Here is a 22,375-nt window from a genome sequence, read left to right as displayed (position 1 = left end):
AACCATCTGGACTCGTGTCCCGTACCAGCATCAACGGGCTTCAAATGATGCAAAGTGATCCGAAATAGACGGCATCGTGGGGCGGATGGCCAGAAAAAGTGCCCAGCAACTGACAAGCCCCTAAAGGTCGATCTCCTTTTGTTTCAAAGCCGACGTGGTTCTGTTCTTGGCCCTGTAACGCCTGTCCACCTGTCTAACAAGCCTGCAAGCTTGAAGCCGCCGACCATCACCCCCGGTCCAATCCACTGTAGACGGTGCGGGCCAAACTCGATTCGGAGCGCCCCCACCAGCTCCCTTTTGCTCCTTCACAAGTCCAGCCAAATCTTGTCGACTACTTCGACCTACCCTACTGCCATCTCCACATCCAACTCACAGTCTTCTTTCTCCAGAGTCTACACTTTTCCTCTCACCACCCATCCACTCCTCCCTTTTTTTCGTCTTTTAATCCCTTTCTCCAGGCTCAATCCGTCACGATACAAGATTGGACATCACTAATGAAGCCTGTGTATTGATCGGTGCCCATTTGGTCTTTGTTTTCTGCCGACAGACTGACTCTCTCCCCCCTTCCTGCCAAACTATTTTTTCTTATCTTCTCTCCTCGCACTACTCGACCCGTGGTCTTGAACAAGGGCAAGCGGACTTGAGTTTCCGGAAGAAAAGAGAATTCCCAGATTGTTGCTCGGGAGCACTGGTCGTCTGTTCTCCAGGGAAGCCAAAACAAAAAATAAAAAAGGTCGAATCTATTACGGACTCGGACCCGAGAACTGCACGCATTTATTAGGAACTCGGCCTCGACACTCCTTGCATCTTCCTTTTTTCTCGTTCGCACTTTCGAAACGAGATCAAGCAACGGCCCGCCGCACCAGTCGACCTCGAGAAAGCGTCCTGGGAGCCGTCATTGTAATTGCCCGCCCTCCGTCGCCGGGATTACTATCTTCGACAACTTCACTCCTTTTTTGACATTGGGATATCTTCACTCCTTCTGACCGACTGGCCTCGTGTGTGCGCGTGTGTGACGACTTAATACACAATTCTGTCGCCCCTGACTGTCCAGCAACAACACCAACAATAACTACAAGAACAACAACCACGCAGGCACTATCCCACCAATTCGCAGCCTCGTCGGCCAGCTTGACCAAACGTCAAATCGACCCTCCTTCGGCCTCGTCTGGACTCCGAGGTTAATATTCAACCCATACTACCTTCTGCAGAGAGCACCCATATACAGCTGCCTCTCTCGACGAAGGTCGGATGAATAATCGATAATGTCAACTGCTAGATCCGAACACTTGTCTCTTGGCTACCCACCCAACAGTGCCAACGGCCAAGGTCACTCCACCTCCCCGACGACGAGCACTTCCCAATCGCCCGGCGAATCGACGGTCCGCTCACCATTTGGCATGTCCGGCACCCTGAACCCTTCCGGGAAAATGGCAGGCAGCGCGCGATCAGGGGCTGGTTCTCCATCGCACGATATGCCCGGCTCAGCCAGGCTGTACTCCAAGCGAGCTCGCGAGATTCAGGCTCAAGAAGGCCTGCCCATTAACCCATGGGCCGGCCCGCCCACAAGCGGAAACTCGACTCCTCTCCGCGAGAACATTCCCGAGTCCCCCACCGATGGGTTCCCCGACTTTGCCCAACTCCCGACTCCTGACAGTTTGCCGCAGACAAGGCGCGCTCGGGCCGGTACCGTCCCATCCCGGTTCCCTGGCGGGCCCGTCGGCAATGGCATGCTCAACGTCCAGAACCTGAATTCACAGTCTTCGCGCCCTACGCCTTCTCACAGCCCCTTCAACAAGACGCCTTCCCCTGGCTTGACCGAAGCCTCGGATCCCTCGAGATCATCCACCCTGCTCTCGAGACTCCGGGCGGGATCTATGCCCCAGCGCAGCCCCTTCTCCAACAACATCCCGGGCACCAACTCGCCTTTCGGGCCCTCCATTTTCAGCAGCTGGAACCCCACAGGCCGTGACAGAGGCAATACTCTCGCTAGTATCGCGAGTGTTGGATCCAACGGACCTAGTTCCCCTGCGCAATCTGCATTCTCCAAGGAAGGGCCTGGAGAGAACGATGTCCACATGAGGACGCTTGACTACCTGGGTTTGGCTGAAACCCCCCAACCCGTTCGTGCGCAACTGGCAACCCCGTACCTCCCGGGCCTTGCCGACTTCACGAAGCAGGCAAACCGTTTCCGGTCGTACTCGGTGAACAACAAGGACAAATACGCCGAGGAGGAGGACGACGAATACGACGATGGTATGGGCCCAGAGAGCCAGTATGCCGCCATGATCCAGGGTCAACTTGCTGCCACCCATGCCGCTATTCACGAGCATAACATGAACGTTCAAACACTGCAGGCCCTGGCAAACCAATCCATGACGCGCCCGCGAGCTCGCACTGCTGGTGTGCTTGATTTAACTGGAGCCGGATCGCGGGGCATGCGCAGCTTCTATCCTACTCCATCCCGGCTCGATAACTCGATTTCCGCAGCAGACATGCGATTGAACGAGGACAAGGAGTATGAGGAACTTCCCCAAGCGGTGGCCGCCATGAACCTGGGTAGATCGAGCAGCCGTAACAACGGACTGTTGACAGCCGAGGAAGCAGGCATTGAGGGCCCCACGCCTGCCTTGTGGCTCGGTAGCATTCCCACCTCGACGACCACGTCCACCTTAACCGAGATGTTCAAGCAATACGGTCCGATTACGTCGGCTAGGGTCTTGACGCACAAGAACTGTGGTTTCGTCAATTTTGAGAAAGTCGAAAGCGCGGTTGCCGCAAAGGCGAACATGAACGGGAAGGAGATCTTTCCAGGGGCCGGCCCCATCCGTATTAACTACGCAAAGCCGCTCTCCGCTTCCAACACCCCTGGCCACGATGGCGTCTTCCCATCGCCTAGTCCCGACCCCTTTACCAAGGGACAGGATGCTAATGCTTCGGGTGCCGCGGGGCCTGCGGCTGAGGCAACCACGCTGTCAACAAATGCTGTGCCGAAGATTGCTCCTCTGCACGAGATGACGGCAGATATTCTCCAAATTATCAAGTCCTTCGGGGCCTCGGACGAGGATGCCTACAGAATATCGCACACCCTGAACTTGGCTATTTCGTACAACGGTCATGTCGACGAGATCCCTGCCATAAGGGAGCCCACCCACACTCGTGTTCATGATGCACCCAAGCTCAGGGATATCCGAAAGAGAATTGACAACCAGAGTCTGTCTCAAGCTGAAATTGAGAATATCGCCGTCGACATGCTCCCAGAGATCGCCGAGCTCTCTTCGGATTACCTCGGCAACACCGTTGTTCAGAAGCTGTTCGAGCACTGCTCTGACGACCTCCGGGATGCTATGCTAGCTGAGATTGCCCCACACATGGCAGAAATTGGTGTTCACAAGAATGGCACATGGGCGGCGCAGAAGATCATCGATGTGTGTAAGACACCTCATCAGATGAACTTGATTGTCGAGAACATCCGTGCCTACACCATCCCGCTGTTCTTGGATCAGTATGGCAACTACGTCTTGCAAGGATGCTTGAAGTTTGGCTCGCCATTCAACGACTTCATCTTCGAGACCATGTTGAGCAAGATGTGGGATGTTGCCCAGGGCAGATATGGTGCCCGGGCTATGCGCGCCTGTCTCGAGAGCCACCATTCTACCAAGGACCAACAGCGACTGCTGGCTGCTGCCATTGCGCTGCACAGTGTACAACTGGCAACGAACGCGAATGGAGCTCTGCTGCTGACCTGGTTCCTCGACACCTGCACCTTCCCACAGCGACGCAGCGTATTGGCTCCCCAGCTGGTACCTTACCTGGTCCACCTGTGCACGCACAAGGTTGCCTATCTCACTGTTCTCAAGGTGATCAACCAGAAGGCTGAAGCCGAAGCCCGTGATACTATCCTGAAGGCGCTGTTCTTCACGCCCGGAGATCAAGTCCTCGAAGCAATCCTGAGCGACCATGCGTGTGGTGCAACCTTGATCTTCAAGGTCCTTACTACGCCATTCTTCGATGAGAGCATAAGAAGCCAAGTCGTTGAGAATGTCAGGAGCGTCCTTGTTCGCATCAAGGCTCAACCAAACCAGGGTTACAAGCGTCTCATGGACGAAGTTGGTCTGTCTACTAGGAATGGGGGTGGCTCTCGTGATCATTCTGCCAACAATGCTTCGGCCGAGCGACAACGGCCTGCGTCCAGGCAGGCTCAAGTACAGGCACATGCGCAAGCCAACGCAGCTGCCGCCCAGCAAAATGCTCAGTATGGAAGTCAGTACATGAATCCTCTGAACCCTGGCAACCCCCCTAGTAACTTCGATATGGGGTACGCGATTCCGAGGAGCGAGAGTGTCGAGCCACCGATGGCGCCGTTCCAGCAATACGGATCCCAGGGTCCCATGTTCAATGGCAACAATCCCTCGATGGTCCCCAATCTCCAGCAGCTGCAGTACCAGCAAAATATGCTCCAGCGCGGAGCACCTCCCATGAACAACTTTTTCCCACCCATGCAAGCAGGATTCAACGGGTTCAACAGCCCAAGTCCATCCGTCGATCAATACCGGAACCCCGGTCCAATGAACGGCAGTCCTATCCAGCCTTCAGGTGCTCCAGCTGGATTTGCTCCTCCCGGCTTTAACGTCCCCATGGGTATGGGAGGCTACGGTTACGGCATGGGTGGCGGTATGCCGAATATGCCTTACATGCAAGAGCAACCTGTCAACACGAGGCGTGGACGCGTAGGTCAACCCCACCAGAGAGGCAGGAAATCACCTCGACCTTAAACCACCTCGGTACTGACAGCACCGAGCAGAGATGATTCGACTAGATCATCTTACCCTCATCACACGTGCTTCGTGTTTTGGGTAAACACTTGGGGTATCTACTCCAAAGTGACTGCGTGGCCTGCTTGATTGTACGGATATGGAGTTGGGTGGTTATACATGTTTGGTTTGTAACATTTCGTCGGTTACAGACAGAAAAGGGGTCCCGGTGTTGGACGGAACGAAAGAGTGTGTATCTTGATGCGGTTTGGGGCAGGATCGCACCCACACTACTTGCCCACTTTGGATTCAGGGCCCGCGCTTGTCGAGGGCAGCCTATATACATACTTCTGTTCTAGCTCGACTTGGCTGGAATGGCACAACTTTCTTCTTGAAGAGGGTAACGGGGGACATGAAGCCTCCGAAACACCCTCTACACACCACGTTATATGTATTGCGTTTCTGTACGTAGAAGAGAAACCTTTGCCCCCTTCACTCAATCTTGAGGTTTTGGAGTTCAGAGGTTGCTTTTCACATCGGTTGAGGGCGGATGGCGGATGGAGGGGGCTGGCCGCCATGATTCCGATGGGAAGGGGAACAAGGCAAATGTCCAATGAGGAGGTCCTGATCGAGAAAGCAAGTACAAAAACAGGCTTCTAGAAGGCGTACGTCGATATGCATATGAATATTCTCTACTTCCTCTTCCTTGGTTCATAACACTTCCCAAGGATGGACAGCACGCCGCACATCGAATTCTTCTTGAAGATGGAGATAGAGGAGTTGTCATGGACAAACAAACCGTTGAAAGACTCATGAAGACAACTTGCACGAAACGAGGGGAGGTTACAGTCAGTAGCTATATCTGTATTATTGATGCGCGCATGGATAAGGGAATCAAATCCAATTTCTATAACCCTTACTTTTTTGTCTTCCCAGTTTCCTTATCCTGCCTCTGTCATTGGGATTTGTTCGGCGCGTTTTGGATTTACGTGTTTCGTGTTTCGTGTTTCGTGTTTTTTCTGCATGTGTCAGCCACCCTCATTTTCGCCGGAAAAGGAGCGGTGTGATTCAATGGCAGCGAACAAACTCCAGTCAGAAAAGCTAAAGCAGTCCCCTCAAACTAATTGTGGTTCCGCCCTCCTCTCTCCCTTTGCGAGTCTTCCAAGGAGGCAATACTGTCGCGGCAAAGCCGCGTGTCTTGTTTCCCTTGGCTTTGTGCGATGGCTACATAAGTCCAAGCAGGTTTTTGGTGGGGACGAGGGTTCTCCACGAGGACCGAGATCGAGATCGTCATAATTGCTTTCTTGGCCTGCTGTTATCAAGGTGTTATGGCTCGAGTCATTTAGAGTGATTGACAGCGGCTTCATATGGCAGATTTGATTTCCGGCTACGTGAGTGCAGATGCTTCGGCAGCGGTTCAGGCCACGGGACCACTCACTGCCTCACTCTTTGCCGCATATCTACTCAACATACCGAGTGGTTAAAGAGGGAAGCAGGCAGGCCAAGCTCATTTGGGATTGGACCACAACACACGACACCTTCGCATAATGCTCATGGGAGTGATAGTGATTCCAGCCGTAAGTCAGCCCACTCAGGATTATTGATCAAGTTCCAGGAAACACATGCACACCCATGAAGACATAGCAACTTTCCGGTATATCATACTCTCTATAGTGCTAGCCTATCAATCCGCCAAGCACGCCACCGAAACAACCGACTGTGCAAACACCTGCCTGCCACACAAAGTGCTGGGATATGTCTTCTATACAGACAAAGCTTAACTGGCGACGATAATCGCTAGGGGGAAAGAAATAACCAGGCAGGTCGACCGAAAGGCGAAGCTTTTTGCAGACTGCAAGGCGAAAGCAAGATGAAGCCGTGATTCCATGTCACCCTTCATATATAAAAGGACTGGGACGGGCAGCGGTTGATGGAGTGGTCTCCGCGTAGTGTGCGAGCTCCTGATACCTTGCCCTTTCCTGTCCAACCCAGTCTGCCAGCCTGACTGCCCTATATATGTGTGTGTGTGTGTGCGCGCGCGCTCGCTCAAATTATACTACAACAAATGATTTACCACGCTATGACATGCGATGTGTAAGCCATGGCGTGTTAGTGAGGTTGAGATGGTGCCATAGCATATGAGAGGGATTCCTGCTTCAATGAGACGTGCTATGGTGCAGACCTGTGTTCAAAACCGAGCCCCATAAAGCATATTCTGCTCAGTCGTGTGGCCTTGGGTCTTAGTGTGATGGATTTTACGCGTTGCGAGGCTTTCTTCTGGACGAAAGCCTGGGCCTCCCGCTGAAGGAGGTATATTTGTACATTATTTGTCACATGTTGACAGTAGTAGGAGTGAGTGTCCGATGTGAATGGGTAGGAGTGTTTGTCATGAAATGCAGAGCAACAACGACTGCAATGCCATCATGTTGACATTATCAGGGACACCATCAAGAAAAGCAGCATTTCGAAATCAGTCCACTTCCATGGTAAAGTTCTCAGACTGCCTGTCTTGCTTGACAGTCATACCGAGACTGTTGCCATTCAAAGAGGTCGGCGAAACCGTACTTGCACTATCATTTTCGATGCTCTGGCTGGCAACGAGAGCAGCAGGCGGCGCCGGTGTGAGTTTGCCATCTTGAGTAGTCTTGGGCTGACGACTCTCAAGAAGTTGGATTATACCGGTTTTTACGGCATCCATTTGAAGGAGCATGACTCTCAGCGCTTGCTCGTCAGCTGCTGACAAGTCACCAGTGGCAATACGCTGAGCATCTCCCTGAGCGATCATGGCCACAACAGCTGGACTAGCTTGAGACTAAAAGGGATACGTTAGTCAAGGCACTTGGCTATCTTCGAACGGCAACATACAATCAAAGCCTTAACCAGCTGGTTTACGCCACTGTCACTAGCCAGCTGGGAAAGGTTCAAGGCTGCCTGTTGCTCCGCAATGGTCGGCGCTTGAGGTGCAACCGACAAAGCGGGGTTGGAGGCGTGGGATCGCCTTAAAGCCTGGCGTCGGTTGTTGTGCACACTATGAATGTCAGCGTCTGTCAGGGTCCAGCAGAGACTGCTACCAAGATCGTACCGGCTGAGGAAGTCTCGCTTGATACCGCTCTCGGGTATGCGGTAGACGTGACCGTAGTCGTTGCGATTCTCGAATGCTTTCAGAGCCTCGTCATCGGTACTATCTTCCTCGACTTCAATGTAGCCGTTGTTGGTCATGCCCCGCGAATACGTCTGCTCAATGATGGAGGCATGCCTCAGCTTGCGATACTTGTGCGCCGGGCCGAGATCGGTGGTCAACATGTCATCCACATGGCAGGGGCAGCGCCACGTGCGGAGCACCGGGGGAATAGTCAACGGCGGAGTCAGACACTCCAGATGCCAATTGAGTCCACAAACCGAGCAGGGGATGATGGGGCGATTGTCCGTTGTGCCCTGATGACACTGATGGCACAAAACGGCATTTCCCTCGGCATTTCTGACCTTAAAAAAGTCAAAGGGCTCATCGTAGCCCTTCTTGTTGACTCTGGTGTTGATGTATGTCAGCTGACAGGCAGTGCAAGAGGGGGGGGGGATATGGGGCCACTCACTTAGGCTTGCCGATAGCCGTCATCTCCTCATATTCGCCATCTGCACCAGTTCGAACCCCCTCAAAATGCTCTCGTATGTCCTGGGGCAGGCGGAATGCACGAGGGTTCTTCTTGTCCAAGTTGTCCAAGAGCGAGCTAAAGGCGCCTCTGTGACCGGTAAACTGGTCCGGAAAGTAAACATGCCTGCATTCGTTGCAGTACCACTTGTCCGGCACGAGACTTTCATCCATCGGAGGGTCGATGCACAAGAAATGGAACGAGTAATGGCATCCATCACAGCACACCAATTCGCCATTCCCACCACAGGTGTAACAAGAGTCGTCATTATCGTCCTGGTGCGTCTCGTCAGTATCATCAATCTGGAACGTCGCGGAATTCTGCCGCAGAGTTTCGGCAAAAGCGGGAGTTATCGCCACTGGACGATGAGACTACGACGAAGACGCGTTGACACTTGGAGTTCGCCTGTCTCACCCAAGCGGCCAGAAAACTCGGAGGTTTCGTTGCGAAAACGTATTGCATTGGCAGCCGGGTCTCCTGGAATTGAAGATGGATTGAACATAAACTTACTCTGTCATTAGATGCGCCGTTGCCTACTGGGCTGGGGCGCTCGCCACTGCCACGAGGAACTCCGGCAGCAGTGCCCTTCTTCTTCATCGGCCTGTGAGGTAGATTTTGTCAGTAAGCCCATACCCACGCGGGAAACGACATCGATGAAAAGCTGGATAATTTCGATGGAATAATGTGTTGGAAATGAAAACGCCGTTGGGTGATGCCACATTGCCACTTTCTAGTGACAGGTTGTTGGTTGTGACTACAAAGCAGCAGGTTGGGCTGCGTGCCTTCTCTCAAGCCACTTGAGAAGTTGCAGGAAAATATACATAACGAGAACTTACGAGTTCTTAACACGCACGCCACTTCGCTGCTTCCTGGTGGACCGCAAGTTTGACGGGGTGCCGGCCCTCGAGTCGCGTGCTGAAGAGGGTTCAAAGTCGGCCCTGAAGGACAAGGCAGTGGGTGAGCTGGACTGATCGGCATCATCATGGTGCCTCTTGGCCGCTCTGGCTGCTCTCAGCGTCAGCACTGGCGTTCGGACAGAACGGTTCTGCTCCGTGGGAGCCAGCGCCGGCAGTTCCTCCTCCAACGGATCGGCGGCAAGGGGCTGCCGGGTGAAGCTCTCAAATGATCGCGAGCTGGTGAGGCCAATATTTTGCAACTTGGTCTGCAACTTAAGTTGAAAAATCTTGTCCCCAGGTGCAGCAGAATCTCGTTTGGATTTGGGGCCAGTGGCGTGTTTTTCGATACGGTGATGAGCTGCACCGTTGGTGAGGATGGCGGCGGGCATGTCCGAATCATGTGGATGAGAAGGTTGAGTAGCGGACGGATCAGGTTTGGGCGAGGCATTCTTCCTTTTGGCTGCGGGTTTCTTCTGGCGTGCGCTGATTGGCCCGGTCGGGACTGCTGGGATTGGGGTGGGCGCATTATTGGGCTCGGCAGCGCTCGTGCTGGGGCGCGAAACACCAAGGTCCTCATCGTCCACCTGATCCATAAACTCGGCAAAGTTGTCGGGCATGTCATCCGGCACCGACGACAGCGACGAGTCACTACTGACCGAACCACAGCGGTGTTTCCTGCCCTTAGGTGATTTCTTGGCCTTGAGGCCTTTGGCAACACCGTTCAAGCCATTGCCGTTTGTACTGCTTGGGACGTGACTCGGTGTGGCGGCGCTGTGACCGTGGCTAAGACCGTGACTACCCTCGAACTTGAGCTTCTTGCTGACATGGCCATCCAGCTCCATGCTGGCTTCTTTCACAGGGGTAAGATCCATTGTGAGCAATCCACCGTATGGTGCAGCCTTGGGCTTGTGCGGAGTGAAGCGACTGTTGGTGGAAGGTGGCACAAAGTAATAGCAGCCTTTGTTTTCCTTCTTGCCTTCTTTCTTCTTGTCGGCAACAAGCCGGTTAAACTCCTGAAGTGTCTCGACGTCAGCTCGTTGGTGGTAGATATCCTCAATCATGGACACGAAGCGCGGATCTGAAGAGTTTTCATCGTAGAGCAGGCGCAGGGCCCAGGCAGTAGGATAGCGATAGTGACTAAGCGCCTCTTCCACTGCAGCTTCGACCACCTTGTCTGCAAGTCCTTTGTCCTCTGGCTTGTGATTAAATCTGGGATTGGGAGGTTGAAAGGTGAGCGATGGTGTTGGGGGTTGAGTTGGTGAGTGAATCTTGGGAGCAACAGGGCTTTGCGGCCGATCTCCACTCCTTCGACCGAATCTTATGGGACGGTGTGTCGCGTTTTTGATGCGCGCTGCGCGACGCACCCTCGCCTTGTTCATCACTGGCATATAATCCTCATCCTCTTCATCATCCAGCCCATTGATGGGGAAAATTGGCTGTGTTGGAGAGGTTATGGTTGCATCGCCAGTGTCCCTGGGCGGAGACGGGCCAGCCGCTGTGGGCTGTTCCACATTGCCCTCCTCCATCGGTGTCTTGGGCCTCGCTGAAGACTTGAACACGATACGCTTGACTGACTGAGCAGCCGGAGTGTTCTCAGCAGGTGCTGCGGTCTTCTTGGCCGTGGCAGCCTTGGGGAGCGTGCCCAAGGGTGCCATGTTTTCCACCACGCCAGCTCTCATCAAACCGGCCTCCTGAAAGCTCGCCTTGTTCTGGACCGGTGGTTCCAACCAACGCTGCATAAATGTCCTTTGGCCCTCGGTAGATAAACCTTTGTTATGACTCGATGGCGAGCTGGCAGAAAGGTGCAGTGGGCTCGAGAAACGCGAGCGGGCAGTGGGCTTGATGTTGGACGACGCGGGCATTCTGTCTCGGGCTGGGCGTCTGCCCCTTTTGCCTCGGCCACTGTGGGCGCGCACCCTTTGTTTTCACGGCTGCACAACACAATTAGCGCGCGTTCGATTCGCCAAAAGGACGGCTGCTCTACTTCTCTCAATCGACAACGCATCTATTGACGGCAATTTGGCGCGTTTTTTCCGTGGCGGCGTTCGTCCTGCTTGCTGTGGGAAGGGAGGGTTGTGTGTTTTCAAGTGGGCGGAAAAGCTCCAAAAAGTTCGGAGTCGGTGGACGACCCAAGGCGCTCCCGACAGGCAAATTCCAAGCCCACTCTCACTCCCTCCCAAGGTTCTAGCCTCTGATCTGCTTGGGATTGTGCACAACCCCTGCCGATGCTTTAGTATGTGCCAATGTGAGATCAACTTCACTGATTTCTTTTCTATCCTGCGCAACCTCTCTTTTCTTTCGTTCCCTTTCAGGTGTTCATCGTGTTTGAAGAAGTACAGAACTAGGTTAGAACTTGAGAGCTGCTGTGTTTTTGTGTCCCTGCTTTCTCAGCACCACTTCACCGCGACCTCACGAGGCACTGGCAGGCAATAAACAATCTCCATGTGGTCGCCTGCCCTCAAACTCGTCCCACCTCTATGACCGCCTGATCATGCATGTTTGGCTCCGCCAACTACAGCCTGACAGGCTACACTTCACAGGTCTCCTTCCAAGCACGTACTTAACGCAGTGCTTGCAGTTTCGCAAGGAGATATCCTGCCATCGTTGAGTCACAATTGTTCCTTTGTCAAGATGACTTCAGTCTCTTTGGGCAGAGTTTCTTTTTGCTTGACGAGCAGATACTTTAGCACTAATTTACGAGTTTGATTTGGGGGCACCCGCTCAGCCCTCTTACGATGGATGCATCATCAATTCGGCAAGTCCTAGAATGCGTGCCTCCGCAAGAGCAGCTCGGTTGCCTTAGCCATGTTGACCAAGTTCATGCCAACTTGTATTGAACAGCCCAAGGGTGCCTTTGCCTTTTCCTGCATCTGCCAACCATCAACAAAAAACGTGCCGCAGTAGCATCTACTGCAGGTGACATGTCTGCCAACTGAGTCATCTTACTCTTCGTCATCGCTCTCCTCTTCGCTCTCTTCCCCGTCCTCGACCTTCTTTGCTGCCTTCTTGGCGGGCTTCTTCTTCTTCTTGGACTTACTCTTACCCTTGTTCCTCGACAGGGGCTGTTCGAGGATCTTCAGGACTTCCTCATCCGTGATCTTCTTATCTGACTTGAACTTGCTCACGTCCAGAGCAGGAGGGGCTCCCAGCTTCGTTACGCCGTTCTTGGTGATGGCTAGCTTCGATTAGCTGGAATGGAATGGAATCGGTTAACAGACACTCACCGATGGTGGTCAGGAGTCGTGCGACGGGGGCACCATCCTTATCGCCAACAACTTCATATTGGCGCAGGAGGTTGTTTCGGACACATTCGAGAACTCCAAGTTTCGCATCCCGCTCGCTCTCAAGCTGTCTCAAGCTGAAGGGAAAGTGGTGAAAGTTCTTCTTGACGTCGTACATGAGCTTCTTGGATGTCGGGCGCTTCGCCATGCCATTGTCATTAATCAAACGGTGGAGAGTTGGTCTCTGCTCCATGCTCTTGACCTTTCCGCTTGACAGACTGACACCCATCTCGACGCCCCAAACCTCCCCGACCTCGGGAATACCGTCACCTTTGGTGCCCTCACCCGGGGCAATGACAACCTTCTTCTTGCCTTCAATTTCACCACGCTCGAAGAGCCACGATGTTGTGCTCTCCACCAGGTTGCACTCGTAGCTCTTGGTGATGGTTTCCAGAAGCGATGTGATCCTGGCCTGGGTAGGGGGCTTCGCCGAAGCTGCCTTGGCCTTCTCCTCATCAGTACCAGACGTTAGAAGTCCAGGAGGCATCATGAGACGGAGGAGAAGTTCATTGGCGTAATGAGTAGCGAGAATTAAGTCGGCCGAGCGACCTGTAACGACATCTTGCTCCTCGTCCTTGGGAGCCATCACCACGGTCCCGCAGACAATGGTGCCGAATCCGTCGATCTGAGCACCTAGCTGTATCTTGACAGGTTCGTTGGGCTGGAGTTCGACCTTGGACTCGGCTTCGTCAGAGCTCAGTGGCGTGTAAGGCGTTACGAAAGTGGCTGGGGAGACGGTCGTCGGGTGCGCGAAACCTGTGACCAAAGCCGTGTCAATGGACTTGTTCATGCAACAAACATCGTTTGGTGATTAATCAACCACTTACCCTTCAGCTTGGTTTTCGCGTAAACTTTGGCAACCTCCTCCTCAAGAAGCTTGTCTCCCTTCTCGCAGATGGTGACGATTTTCTCGCCCGCAACGCATAGCTTCGAGACAGCGGCAAGCACCTTCTCGGAGATTGTGCCAGCAACCTTATACTTGGTAAGGGTATCTGGATTATTCAGAGAATAGTCTGCAGCAGACGTTAGCTTGTCTATTTTGTCCAGTCGCGTGTTGAGTCCTCTGTCGAAACCTCCAGTATGATAGCGGGGTAAATTGAGAGAGCTGCATAATGCGGGCCGGATGCTCAGGGGAGGAATTGAGATGTTCGTCTTGCAAAAGAAGTTGAGAGATGTACGAACCGACTACCTCGCCTTTGTCCGCCATCTTGACTTATGTATTCGCAAATAGTGAGATGCGTGGATTCCGTTATTGCGAGTGGCTGTCAAGGATGGAGAAAAAGGAACGTGAGGCTGCGCCGTAAGGTATTTTGGGATTTCGTATTTTCTCGCAGCTGCGGGGTCGTTGTGGGTTGGGATTTACTGAGACGAGGCGGTTTGGCTGCTGAAAATTAGAACCCAAAACAACTGTGACGTCCATCCGTTGCTTCTTAAGATGGGGGTTGCCTGGGCAAGCGCACTTTGCAGTGAGATCTCTCATGTTATTGGCTACTGCTACGTACCTTAAGTAAAGTACCTTGAACTGAACAGTTGGATCGTACAAGGTCATTGATCAGTAAAGCTCCAGTAGTCCAGCACGAAGTGCCTTAGCTTCTGTCCTCACAGGTAGCTCCGACCGCTGATTATGTCACAACTTCGCAGTTACAAGCATACATATATGGGGTACTTCGTACTTCGTACTTCAACGTCGTTATTAGTTAGCAGTGGGCCTTGGCGCCCGGGACATCATCGGCGAGAAAAAGGTAGAGACTGGGCCATTTTGATCAATCAAGCAGCAGCTATGGCGCGGTCGCGTTTCGTTTCTTCAGACCCATCCAGCTTTGCGTCAAAAGTGCTTGCCATCATCAAGTTCCCTTCTATTCAACCCAATTGATGCCATTTTCGAAGTGTCGCTTCGTCTTGAACAATTCGGCCCCGGGCCCAGAATAGCCCATAGCGGCGGCATCTTGAGCATTTCGCGCAACGCCAAACCCAAATCACCGCGCGCGCAGCATTCACCGACTAAGATCCCATCATCACGACTGCTCTACTCTGTCGTTGGTCCGCTCAAATAGAGTCTTATGTGATACTTGATTCCATGCGATAATGGCGACAAAGCAGGACTCCGAGACGGCCTCTGGCGCCGCGACTGGCGCTGCTGCCGCGTCGTCCTCAGCATCAACCGCCAAATCGGAACGCTCGTCGACATCGACTCCAAAGGACAAGTCAGATGCGCCCGATGCGAACACCAGCACCCTAGCCGTGCACGAAACAGAACACTTCAACCAGTATCTCATAAATCAATATGTGACGAGGGATCACATCCATGCAGCTGCTATTGATAGTGATAAGGATCGACTGTATAAGCACAACATACGCGCTTCTAAGACTATTGCAGACTACAAACTGGTCAGGGGAGAATATCGCCCGTGGTTCACGCCCAGCAGCTGTACGGGGAGGGCTACAGTGGATTTGGCAATGGGCGCACAGAGATTGGAGGACCTGCGAGGCTCTTGTATCCCCAACAAAAGCCGAGGCCAGGCAAGCGGTCGACAGCCTTATTGAAATGGAGTAGGAAGGATATGAAGCAGCAGGCCGAGCAACATGAGGAGCTGGTCCCAGTACGTCTGGATGTAGACTGGGACAAAATCAGGCTGCGTGACACCTTCACATGGAATCTTCATGAGCGTATAATTGCTCCTGAGCTTTTCGCCATGCAACTGGTCGAGGATATGGGTTTGAAACCACCCGCTGCTCAACCTGTTTACGATCAGGCTCTGCAGCAGATACATGAGCAACTCAACGACTTCTACCCGTTTGTTTTCTCCGATGAAGATGCTTTGGACCCGGAGCTGCCCTATTCTGCTTGGAAAAATGACGAGATGAGAATATTGGTCAAATTGAACATCACTATCGGGCAGCACACGCTAGTGGACCAGTTTGAGTGGGAAATCAACAACCCATTAAACTCCCCCGAGGAGTTTGCGGCGAGCATGGCAAAGGAACTATCTCTTAGTGGGGAATTTGCCACTGCCATTGCTCATTGCATCCGGGAGCAGACTCAACTCTTTACACGGAGTCTGTATGTTGTTGGTCATCCGTTTGACGGTAGACCCGTTGAGGACCCCGATCTGGTGGCCGCATTCCTCCCCTCGCCATTAACTTCAGTCTTCAGGCCCCAGCAGCAAGCAAAGGAATATGCCCCATACTTGTATGAGCTCAGCGAAGCAGAATTAGAGAGGAATGAGGTCATATTCCAGCGCGAGCAACGGAGACAAAAGAGGTCCGTCAACAGACGAGGCGGGCCCTCGTTGCCGGATTTGAAGGAGAGGCAGCGAACCATTCGCACGCTCGTGGTGTCGTCAACATTACCTGGAGCGGCCACAAATATTGAGGAAAGCAGACTGTACAAAAGGGTTGCCGGTGCTACAGGCAGGGGCAAGAGGCCAGGCGTCCGAGACGGCGACTTGTCTGATTCGGATGACAGCGACGACTCATCGCCTGATTCACCTGCCGCATCCCAGCCGGCAGGCACCGTCAGAACGCGAGGCATCCGGGGCGCTGCGTCGGCCGCGCAACAACGAATGGCCAATTTGGGCCGTTCTGAAACCCCTGAAGCCACGATACACCATCATGAGACCCGAACATCCAGGAGATTCGGGCGCGAACTAACGCGGGATGGGACAGAAGAACCACAGCACCTATGGGTATCTCTGAAAGTTAGCAAGGAGAAGCTAAGGAAACTTTTTCGCGACATGAAAATGAAGCAGAGCTCTCCGTCCGGATCCCAAACACCCTCCCAATCCCATACTCGAGCGCCAAGCGCATCCGCACAAACCACTATGCCTCCCCCTTCTACTCCTAATGCCTCCAGCACTGTCGCGGCTCCTGCAAATACTCCTAGCAACGGCGGTGTCCTTTCTGGGCAGCTTGGTCGTGTCGAAGCCCCGGCCCCGCCTGCGGAGGGTGTGCCCAATCCTGTAAGAACCCCTCGCCCATCTTCCCGATCTAAATCCTCCATGTTTCGCTTCTCAAGCAGCTTCTACGATTTATGAGTATCTTCAGGCATCTCGACACATAGCCAAATTCCCTCCCCATTCCAATACCAATTGACAACTATCACGAAGCAGAACCATGTACTCACAACACATCATAGCCCCCTCCCCCAGCCTGGCTCACCCAAGCGTTGAAGAATTTCGAACAACAAGATGCCTACAAGAACGACCGATTTGAAGGCATCATGCGCTATACAGCATTGGATGCCACGACGGGAATGACTTGTGCCATGCCGCAAGCTGGCCAACCAACACCTCCCAACGTCCGCTTCTATTTCCTGCCGCGGATTCGCTGTCTTGACTGCCCCGGCAAGCTCTATACACCCGGACCTGACACAGCTGCCGGAAACTTTGAGATACACCTGAAAAATCGCCAGCATCGCGAGAAGGTTGAGGCACGCGTGAACGGCACCCGGCAATAGATGAAAACTTCATGCTCCGACCTCGACCTCATTGAAACGGTTTATGTTTCATTCAGGATGTTTCAATCAGGACGGGGTGGGCCAAATATCGCGTCATTTTGTATCAATATTTATACCACTCTGTCTAAAACGACATGATATTATTAACATAGTTGTTCATAGAAAATCGGCAGAGCCGTACACAGGAAGTGTCGAGCTTTCAGCCTAGGCGTTTGGGTTCAGCAGGAAGCACAAAGTGTCGAGGATCTAGAGGGGATAGTTGCTGACAACACCGTGTATTTCTTTCATTATCAGAGATCGGAGTTGGTCGAGGGAGGCGGATTGGATGGTTCGGGTCATGAAGGTCCTTCGAAATCGTCTATCGGAATGTCACATCACTTCCACCACACCGTCTTGAGGGCGATTAAATTCCTGTGGGAGACCACGCTGACCGAAACAGCCCCAATCGGAAGACAAGGAATTAGCGGGACGTCTTAACGGCTCGACAATCAATCCGTGAGAAGGAGCTACCTGTCGCTCAAGTGGTGTACTCCTATAGGTTCAGAATACATCACACGCTGAACTCACAGATGCGCGAACAAATTAATTTTCCACGAGCCAAATGTTGTGCCAGCAGCCTCTGAGTTGTAGAGGTCCACCTCTTGTTTCCTCTGATAATGCACACTTCACCCCCCTAGAACAGCTAGGCTATTCTGACATGATCAGCATCAACACGTCTCCAGATGTGTTTGTCTCGATGGCGGAGGAGCTCCTGAATTTGCTTTCTGGGTTCCCTGTGCGGAAAGTCAAGGGATATGGAAAAAGGAAGAGCGACCAGTATATCGACGACTGGATTACGAGTATGGTTTCGATGGGCATCCGCTACGGCTTTCCATTTTATGTTGGTCATGAACAGCATCTTGCTCGGAATGGCGTGGCCCGATTGCGACACTTGATCTTGCTGTATCCCGCATGAACCCGCCCCTCCACAGGTCATTGCTAAGTTCCCTCCTCTCCGGGAATGACATAGAGCTTCCAATCGTAAAGCATGGAACGTGAGTCTGCAGCAATACGCGTTCCCCTTGATTGACTTGTATGGGCGCAGTTATTTGCGCTGACATTGAGTGTATTGGGCACTTAGACCGACTAGGAAGAGCTTGCACAGGAAGGTTGTCGGATGCTAGGGCAGTTGTCTACGTTATTCAGTTGTATGCTGTTGCTGTTAGGCAGAGGCGACGTGAAATGCCAGGCAATATGCGAGCGTCACTGTTTCTCGGGTGTAGGCTGTGCTGGTATGCTCTGACGTAGTATACCTCCAGTTATAGCTGGATTGTGGCAGTAAGGCATTGGGGTATCATTTCGCGCCGCCACAAGTCGCTTATCTAACGGTCACTTCATCCTGTCCTGAAGGCTCTGGCAGGCGATTCCATGGCCCTGGGGACCTTCAACTGGTGTGGGGGTGAGGATGGCGAAATAACCCACTCTCAAGAGCAGAGTCATCGAGGGAGTGGCAGTTCCGGACGGTTCCCATGGTGGTTTCTGGAGAATCTGACATATCTTCATAGTGGGGTCTATTTAGCCATATTGGTAAAATGGATTGGGGCACTTATTGCCAGGCTATACGAACCCCCTCTTATCCATAGGGGATGGGCTGCTATCGTCGTGGAAAGCCATTGCAGGCGCTGCATGCGACAATGGCCATGGCCAGATTGGACTTGGACGAGTGCTCAACCTGGAGTGCGGTACTCAGATGGTACGCGTTAATGTGTCTTACAGAGAGGAGCACAATTGCAAGTCAGACTTGACACCATCGTCAAGTATTGTCATCTTTGTGGTGGCTAACAAACAGAAGATGTCGATGCCGGAAAGGGGCAATTACTGTGTTGCGAGGCCATACTTGAGAACTGAAATATTGTCACAACACCAAGGCGTAGTTAATCGTAGATGACGTGTAATCCCGCGAGACTTGAAAGATATATTTAAATCAAAGTATTGCCTTATATACAATAGAGTTTCCTAGCTGTCGTGATAGATACTTCTATACTAGTGTACTATCTCTAAAACTATCCTACAGGAGAACTCCTATGTTACTCTATCAGTCCGTTAAATAAATATACCAGATGATAACTGGGCTGTTGCTGACTATAATTCCGGTGTACTTTTCACTTACAAGGAAGACAGTTACATTGTTATTCCAAGTTTACTCGAATATGTAGCGAGTTTGCTTCTAGCCAATGTTTTCACGTTATTCCATCAGGTTATTCATCCACGATTGCTTCTATTTAACAACATTGGTTCCATTCACTTGCGTACCTGACAATTGAGAACAACAAGGTGCTTCTTCTTTAAGCGAATCGCGCTTTCCCTTTGCCTCCCTACGACATACATATTTACAAAACCAGCGCCATCATGGCTGACTTCAAAGTCCACCTGAGCAATAAGGCCCCGTGGCAACAACTCCAGCCAGACGGGAAGATGGGTATCTTGCAGACCAAAATGGACGAACTTATTCCGGGTGACCCCCTTTCTGTCCAGGAGCGCTTCCTCAAGCTGGAGCACCCACTGTCGGACATCGATCAATCGGGTATGTCCATGGTCTGCAAGATATCTGAAGTTTGCACTATTGCTCACCCCTGTCCATAGTTAGCCGTAAGTATGTACGCCGTATGTTTATCTTCGATTTCCCCGACCTCTCACAGGGCCGTAAGAACGACACCGCCATCGCCCTCCGCCGCGGCCTCGAGGTGGCGTTTAAGCACTACCCCTTCCTGACGGGCACCGTCGGTCCAGGCAGGGACCTGATCCGCAACGATGTGGTCCAGCTGCGGTACGGCGACACCCCAGACCTACGTGCTGTCACGACCGACATCTTCAAGATTCGTACGCACCCGCGAGATGAGTTCGGCAACTCGTACCGACAGCTTTGTGTCAAGCGGATGCCCGTATCCCACTTATCCAAGGAGAAGTACTGCGCGGCCCCCGAATTCAAGAATAGCGACTGGCGTCCGGCTTTCACGCTCCAAGCCAACTTCCTCGAGGATATTAATGGTGGCGGACTGATTCTTTGCTTTGCCTTTCAGCAGTCCATTGCTGACGGCACCTCGATTAAGCTGTTCCTGGACAAATTCGCTGCTGGATGCCGAGGCGATATTGGCCCGCAAGGTACGCCATCTCGCTTCGTTCCACGGGATTGCACTTCTAATTCCATGGGATAGCACTGTATATCCCGTGGAACATCGGCGAAGCCGCACTTTGTTCCAGGTAATAACTAGAAGCTACCAGATGAAATCACTGAATACCAGGCAAAGACGCTTGAGTACATGATTCCCGGCGTCAGACAGTTCGTGCCTTCCATGATCACGCCTGAGTGGGACTTCGACATCGAACAGATGCCGCTCAAAGGTCCAGTTACTACTGGCATCTTCACAATGTCCGCAGCCACCATTGAGAGGCTTAGGAACGACTGCACCGTGTCGCTCAAGGCCACCGACCCCCGATTCAACGAGAACTCCTTCCTGTCCCAGACGGACTGCATCTCAGCACTTTTCTGGATCTCGATCCTCCGATCGAGATGCAAACGTATCGCCAACACCCCTCGCCACCATAACCTGAACTTGTCCCACTTCAGCACTGCCGTCGATGCGCGCCGCTATCTACCAGGACCAGGCGCAGATGCCTTCTTCGGCAACATGTTTACCACAGCTGCCCTCCGCCGTCCAATTGGAAACTTTTTTCAACCCACTAGCGACGACCACGAGCTTCCTAAGATAACCACGGCCTTAATTGCTACTTGCGCCTACCACATTCGACACGCGCTCAAGGGCATCACGCCTTCCTCTTTGGGCGGCCGTGTCGCAGTGCTCGGCGAACTCGCCCACCCGCTCGATGCCACCTTGGCCGCTACGAAGGCGTCCAAATCCGAAACCACAGGTGTCAGAATCGATTCCCTGGTGGCTTATGGCGCTGATCTCGACTTTGGCATCCCCGGAACCGGAACTGGTGCTGGAAGTGAAAACGACGGCAGCCCTCGCTTCGTCCGCAAGCCCTGGCTGACGACCGAAGGTATGGTCAATATCCTGCCCCGAAGGAAAGGAACAAAGGGCGGCGCCGACTGGGAATTCCTCGTCTGCGGCCGCCCTAATGAGATGCGGAATCTGGTCAATGAACTCCAGCAGTGGACCACGTTTTACGTGGATGATACCAACCCCTCGGGGCCCCACTCTGCGGAGGTCGAGATGGAGCGCCTGAGGGATCATATCTACGAGGAGGAGGTGATTCTTGAGGAGCAGGAGCGCCTTCGCCGGGAGGGCCTTGGCGAGACGGGGAGGGGGGAGGAGCAGGACGACCTTGATGCGGAGGGCGAGGAGGACTAGGCGGCTGGGCTAGTGCCGAGGAGTGAGGAGATGATGGCGGGCGTAATGGGCAGCACTTGATTAGTCACTACGAATACCTAACTACTCTGGACTGATATGGTCACGCCGCAGGATGTAGAGATCGACAGGACAGGCAGACAGACATGTAGACATGTAGACAGATAGAAAGGCAACGCGAAAATCGATGCTTTTACTTTACCGACGATATTTATTGTCGCGCCCGTGATAATAACGGTATATGCAGAATGGCTGGAATACTTGAGCACAGACCGCGCGATGCCAAACGCCGTAATAAGACCTCGCGAGTGTATATTGCAAGAAGCCGGACTTTACCCCTCTCGAGTCTCGCAATATTCTCGGTATTGCTCCTGATTCCTTAGACCCCGGGGTTTCCGCACTACTAGGGTGGTATGTAGGGGTAGTTTGTATAATAAATCATCGTCTGATATGTGGGGTAAAGTCCAACATGAGCTTAGCTAGAATGGGTGGTTGTTGAGTTCTAGATCCCTCTTGCCACATCGTCGGGTCCCCAGTTTCTCGTTTTCGGGATGATTTGGGTGCCCGAGCTATATCCGCGCATGAACGAGAAAGGGTTTGGAAGGGAGGCGGAGGAGTGCCGGTGATAGTCTGAGGATGAAAAGGTTTGCGAGAAAGAGAGGTATAATGAGTGACTTGTTAGCAGATGCCGCTGACTGAGCAAGAAATTACGCTATCATCACAGTCGTGGAAGCTGATCCGGCCAAGTGAAGGAGTGAGAGAGGTGACTCGATAGTATTTGCCAAAGTCTTGGCCAGTTTTTCAAATACTGAGGAGAGCATGGCCAGCAACCAAACCCTGAAGCGAGGCCTAGTTGCAGACTTCCTGGATGTTTGGACGCACTTCAACCGTAACAACGAACAACGACTGACTACGGCGCTGAATTCCTTGCGTCGCCCTTGACTTGTGTCACTGGCGCTTACAAGACAAACTAACAAATCGCTCGGTGGTCC

General features: G+C 52.8%; 5 protein-coding genes across 5 annotated transcripts; 3 read left to right on the top strand and 2 right to left on the bottom strand.

Annotated features, from left to right (window-relative positions):
* Positions 1-1,020: 1,020 nt before the first annotated feature.
* BCR38DRAFT_63787 (armadillo-type protein) lies at positions 1,021-4,860 on the top strand. Its single transcript, XM_040865531.1, has 3 exons — positions 1,021-4,441; positions 4,597-4,730; positions 4,805-4,860. The coding sequence occupies exons 1-2, from the start codon at positions 1,266-1,268 to the stop codon at positions 4,628-4,630; spliced, it is 3,210 nt and encodes a 1,069-aa protein (XP_040711770.1). The 5' UTR covers positions 1,021-1,265; the 3' UTR covers positions 4,631-4,730; positions 4,805-4,860.
* Positions 4,861-6,879: 2,019 nt separating this feature from the next.
* Positions 6,880-11,459, bottom strand: BCR38DRAFT_63770 (uncharacterized protein). Its single transcript, XM_040865530.1, has 7 exons — positions 11,282-11,459; positions 9,238-11,228; positions 8,912-9,002; positions 8,345-8,676; positions 7,837-8,280; positions 7,620-7,782; positions 6,880-7,566 (listed from the first exon to the last, which is right to left on the bottom strand). The coding sequence occupies exons 2-7, from the start codon at positions 11,157-11,159 to the stop codon at positions 7,225-7,227; spliced, it is 3,294 nt and encodes a 1,097-aa protein (XP_040711769.1). The 5' UTR covers positions 11,160-11,228; positions 11,282-11,459; the 3' UTR covers positions 6,880-7,224.
* A 780-nt stretch (positions 11,460-12,239) lies between these two features.
* Positions 12,240-13,785, bottom strand: BCR38DRAFT_488819 (peptidase M24, structural domain-containing protein; the record flags this gene model as incomplete). The annotated part of the gene is made up of 4 exons (XM_040864325.1): positions 12,240-12,472; positions 12,522-13,334; positions 13,406-13,591; positions 13,761-13,785. The coding sequence occupies 4 exons, from the start codon at positions 13,783-13,785 to the stop codon at positions 12,240-12,242; spliced, it is 1,257 nt and encodes a 418-aa protein (XP_040711768.1).
* An 878-nt stretch (positions 13,786-14,663) lies between these two features.
* On the top strand, positions 14,664-17,034 carry BCR38DRAFT_460439 (uncharacterized protein; the record flags this gene model as incomplete). Its single annotated transcript, XM_040862413.1, has 5 exons — positions 14,664-14,966; positions 15,005-15,639; positions 15,670-16,469; positions 16,503-16,537; positions 16,714-17,034. The coding sequence occupies 5 exons, from the start codon at positions 14,664-14,666 to the stop codon at positions 17,032-17,034; spliced, it is 2,094 nt and encodes a 697-aa protein (XP_040711767.1).
* Positions 17,035-19,422: 2,388 nt separating this feature from the next.
* Positions 19,423-21,386, top strand: BCR38DRAFT_412791 (uncharacterized protein; the record flags this gene model as incomplete). Its single annotated transcript, XM_040858742.1, has 3 exons — positions 19,423-19,597; positions 19,657-20,175; positions 20,296-21,386. 3 exons carry the CDS (start codon positions 19,423-19,425, stop codon positions 21,384-21,386), a joined length of 1,785 nt encoding a protein of 594 aa, XP_040711766.1.
* Between the last annotated feature and the right edge of the window lie 989 nt (positions 21,387-22,375).

Source organism: Pseudomassariella vexata (assembly GCF_002105095.1).
Source record: "Pseudomassariella vexata strain CBS 129021 chromosome Unknown BCR38scaffold_14, whole genome shotgun sequence".
Taxonomy (NCBI): domain Eukaryota; kingdom Fungi; phylum Ascomycota; class Sordariomycetes; order Amphisphaeriales; family Pseudomassariaceae; genus Pseudomassariella; species Pseudomassariella vexata.
This window is presented reverse-complemented; position numbering and strand designations above follow the sequence as displayed.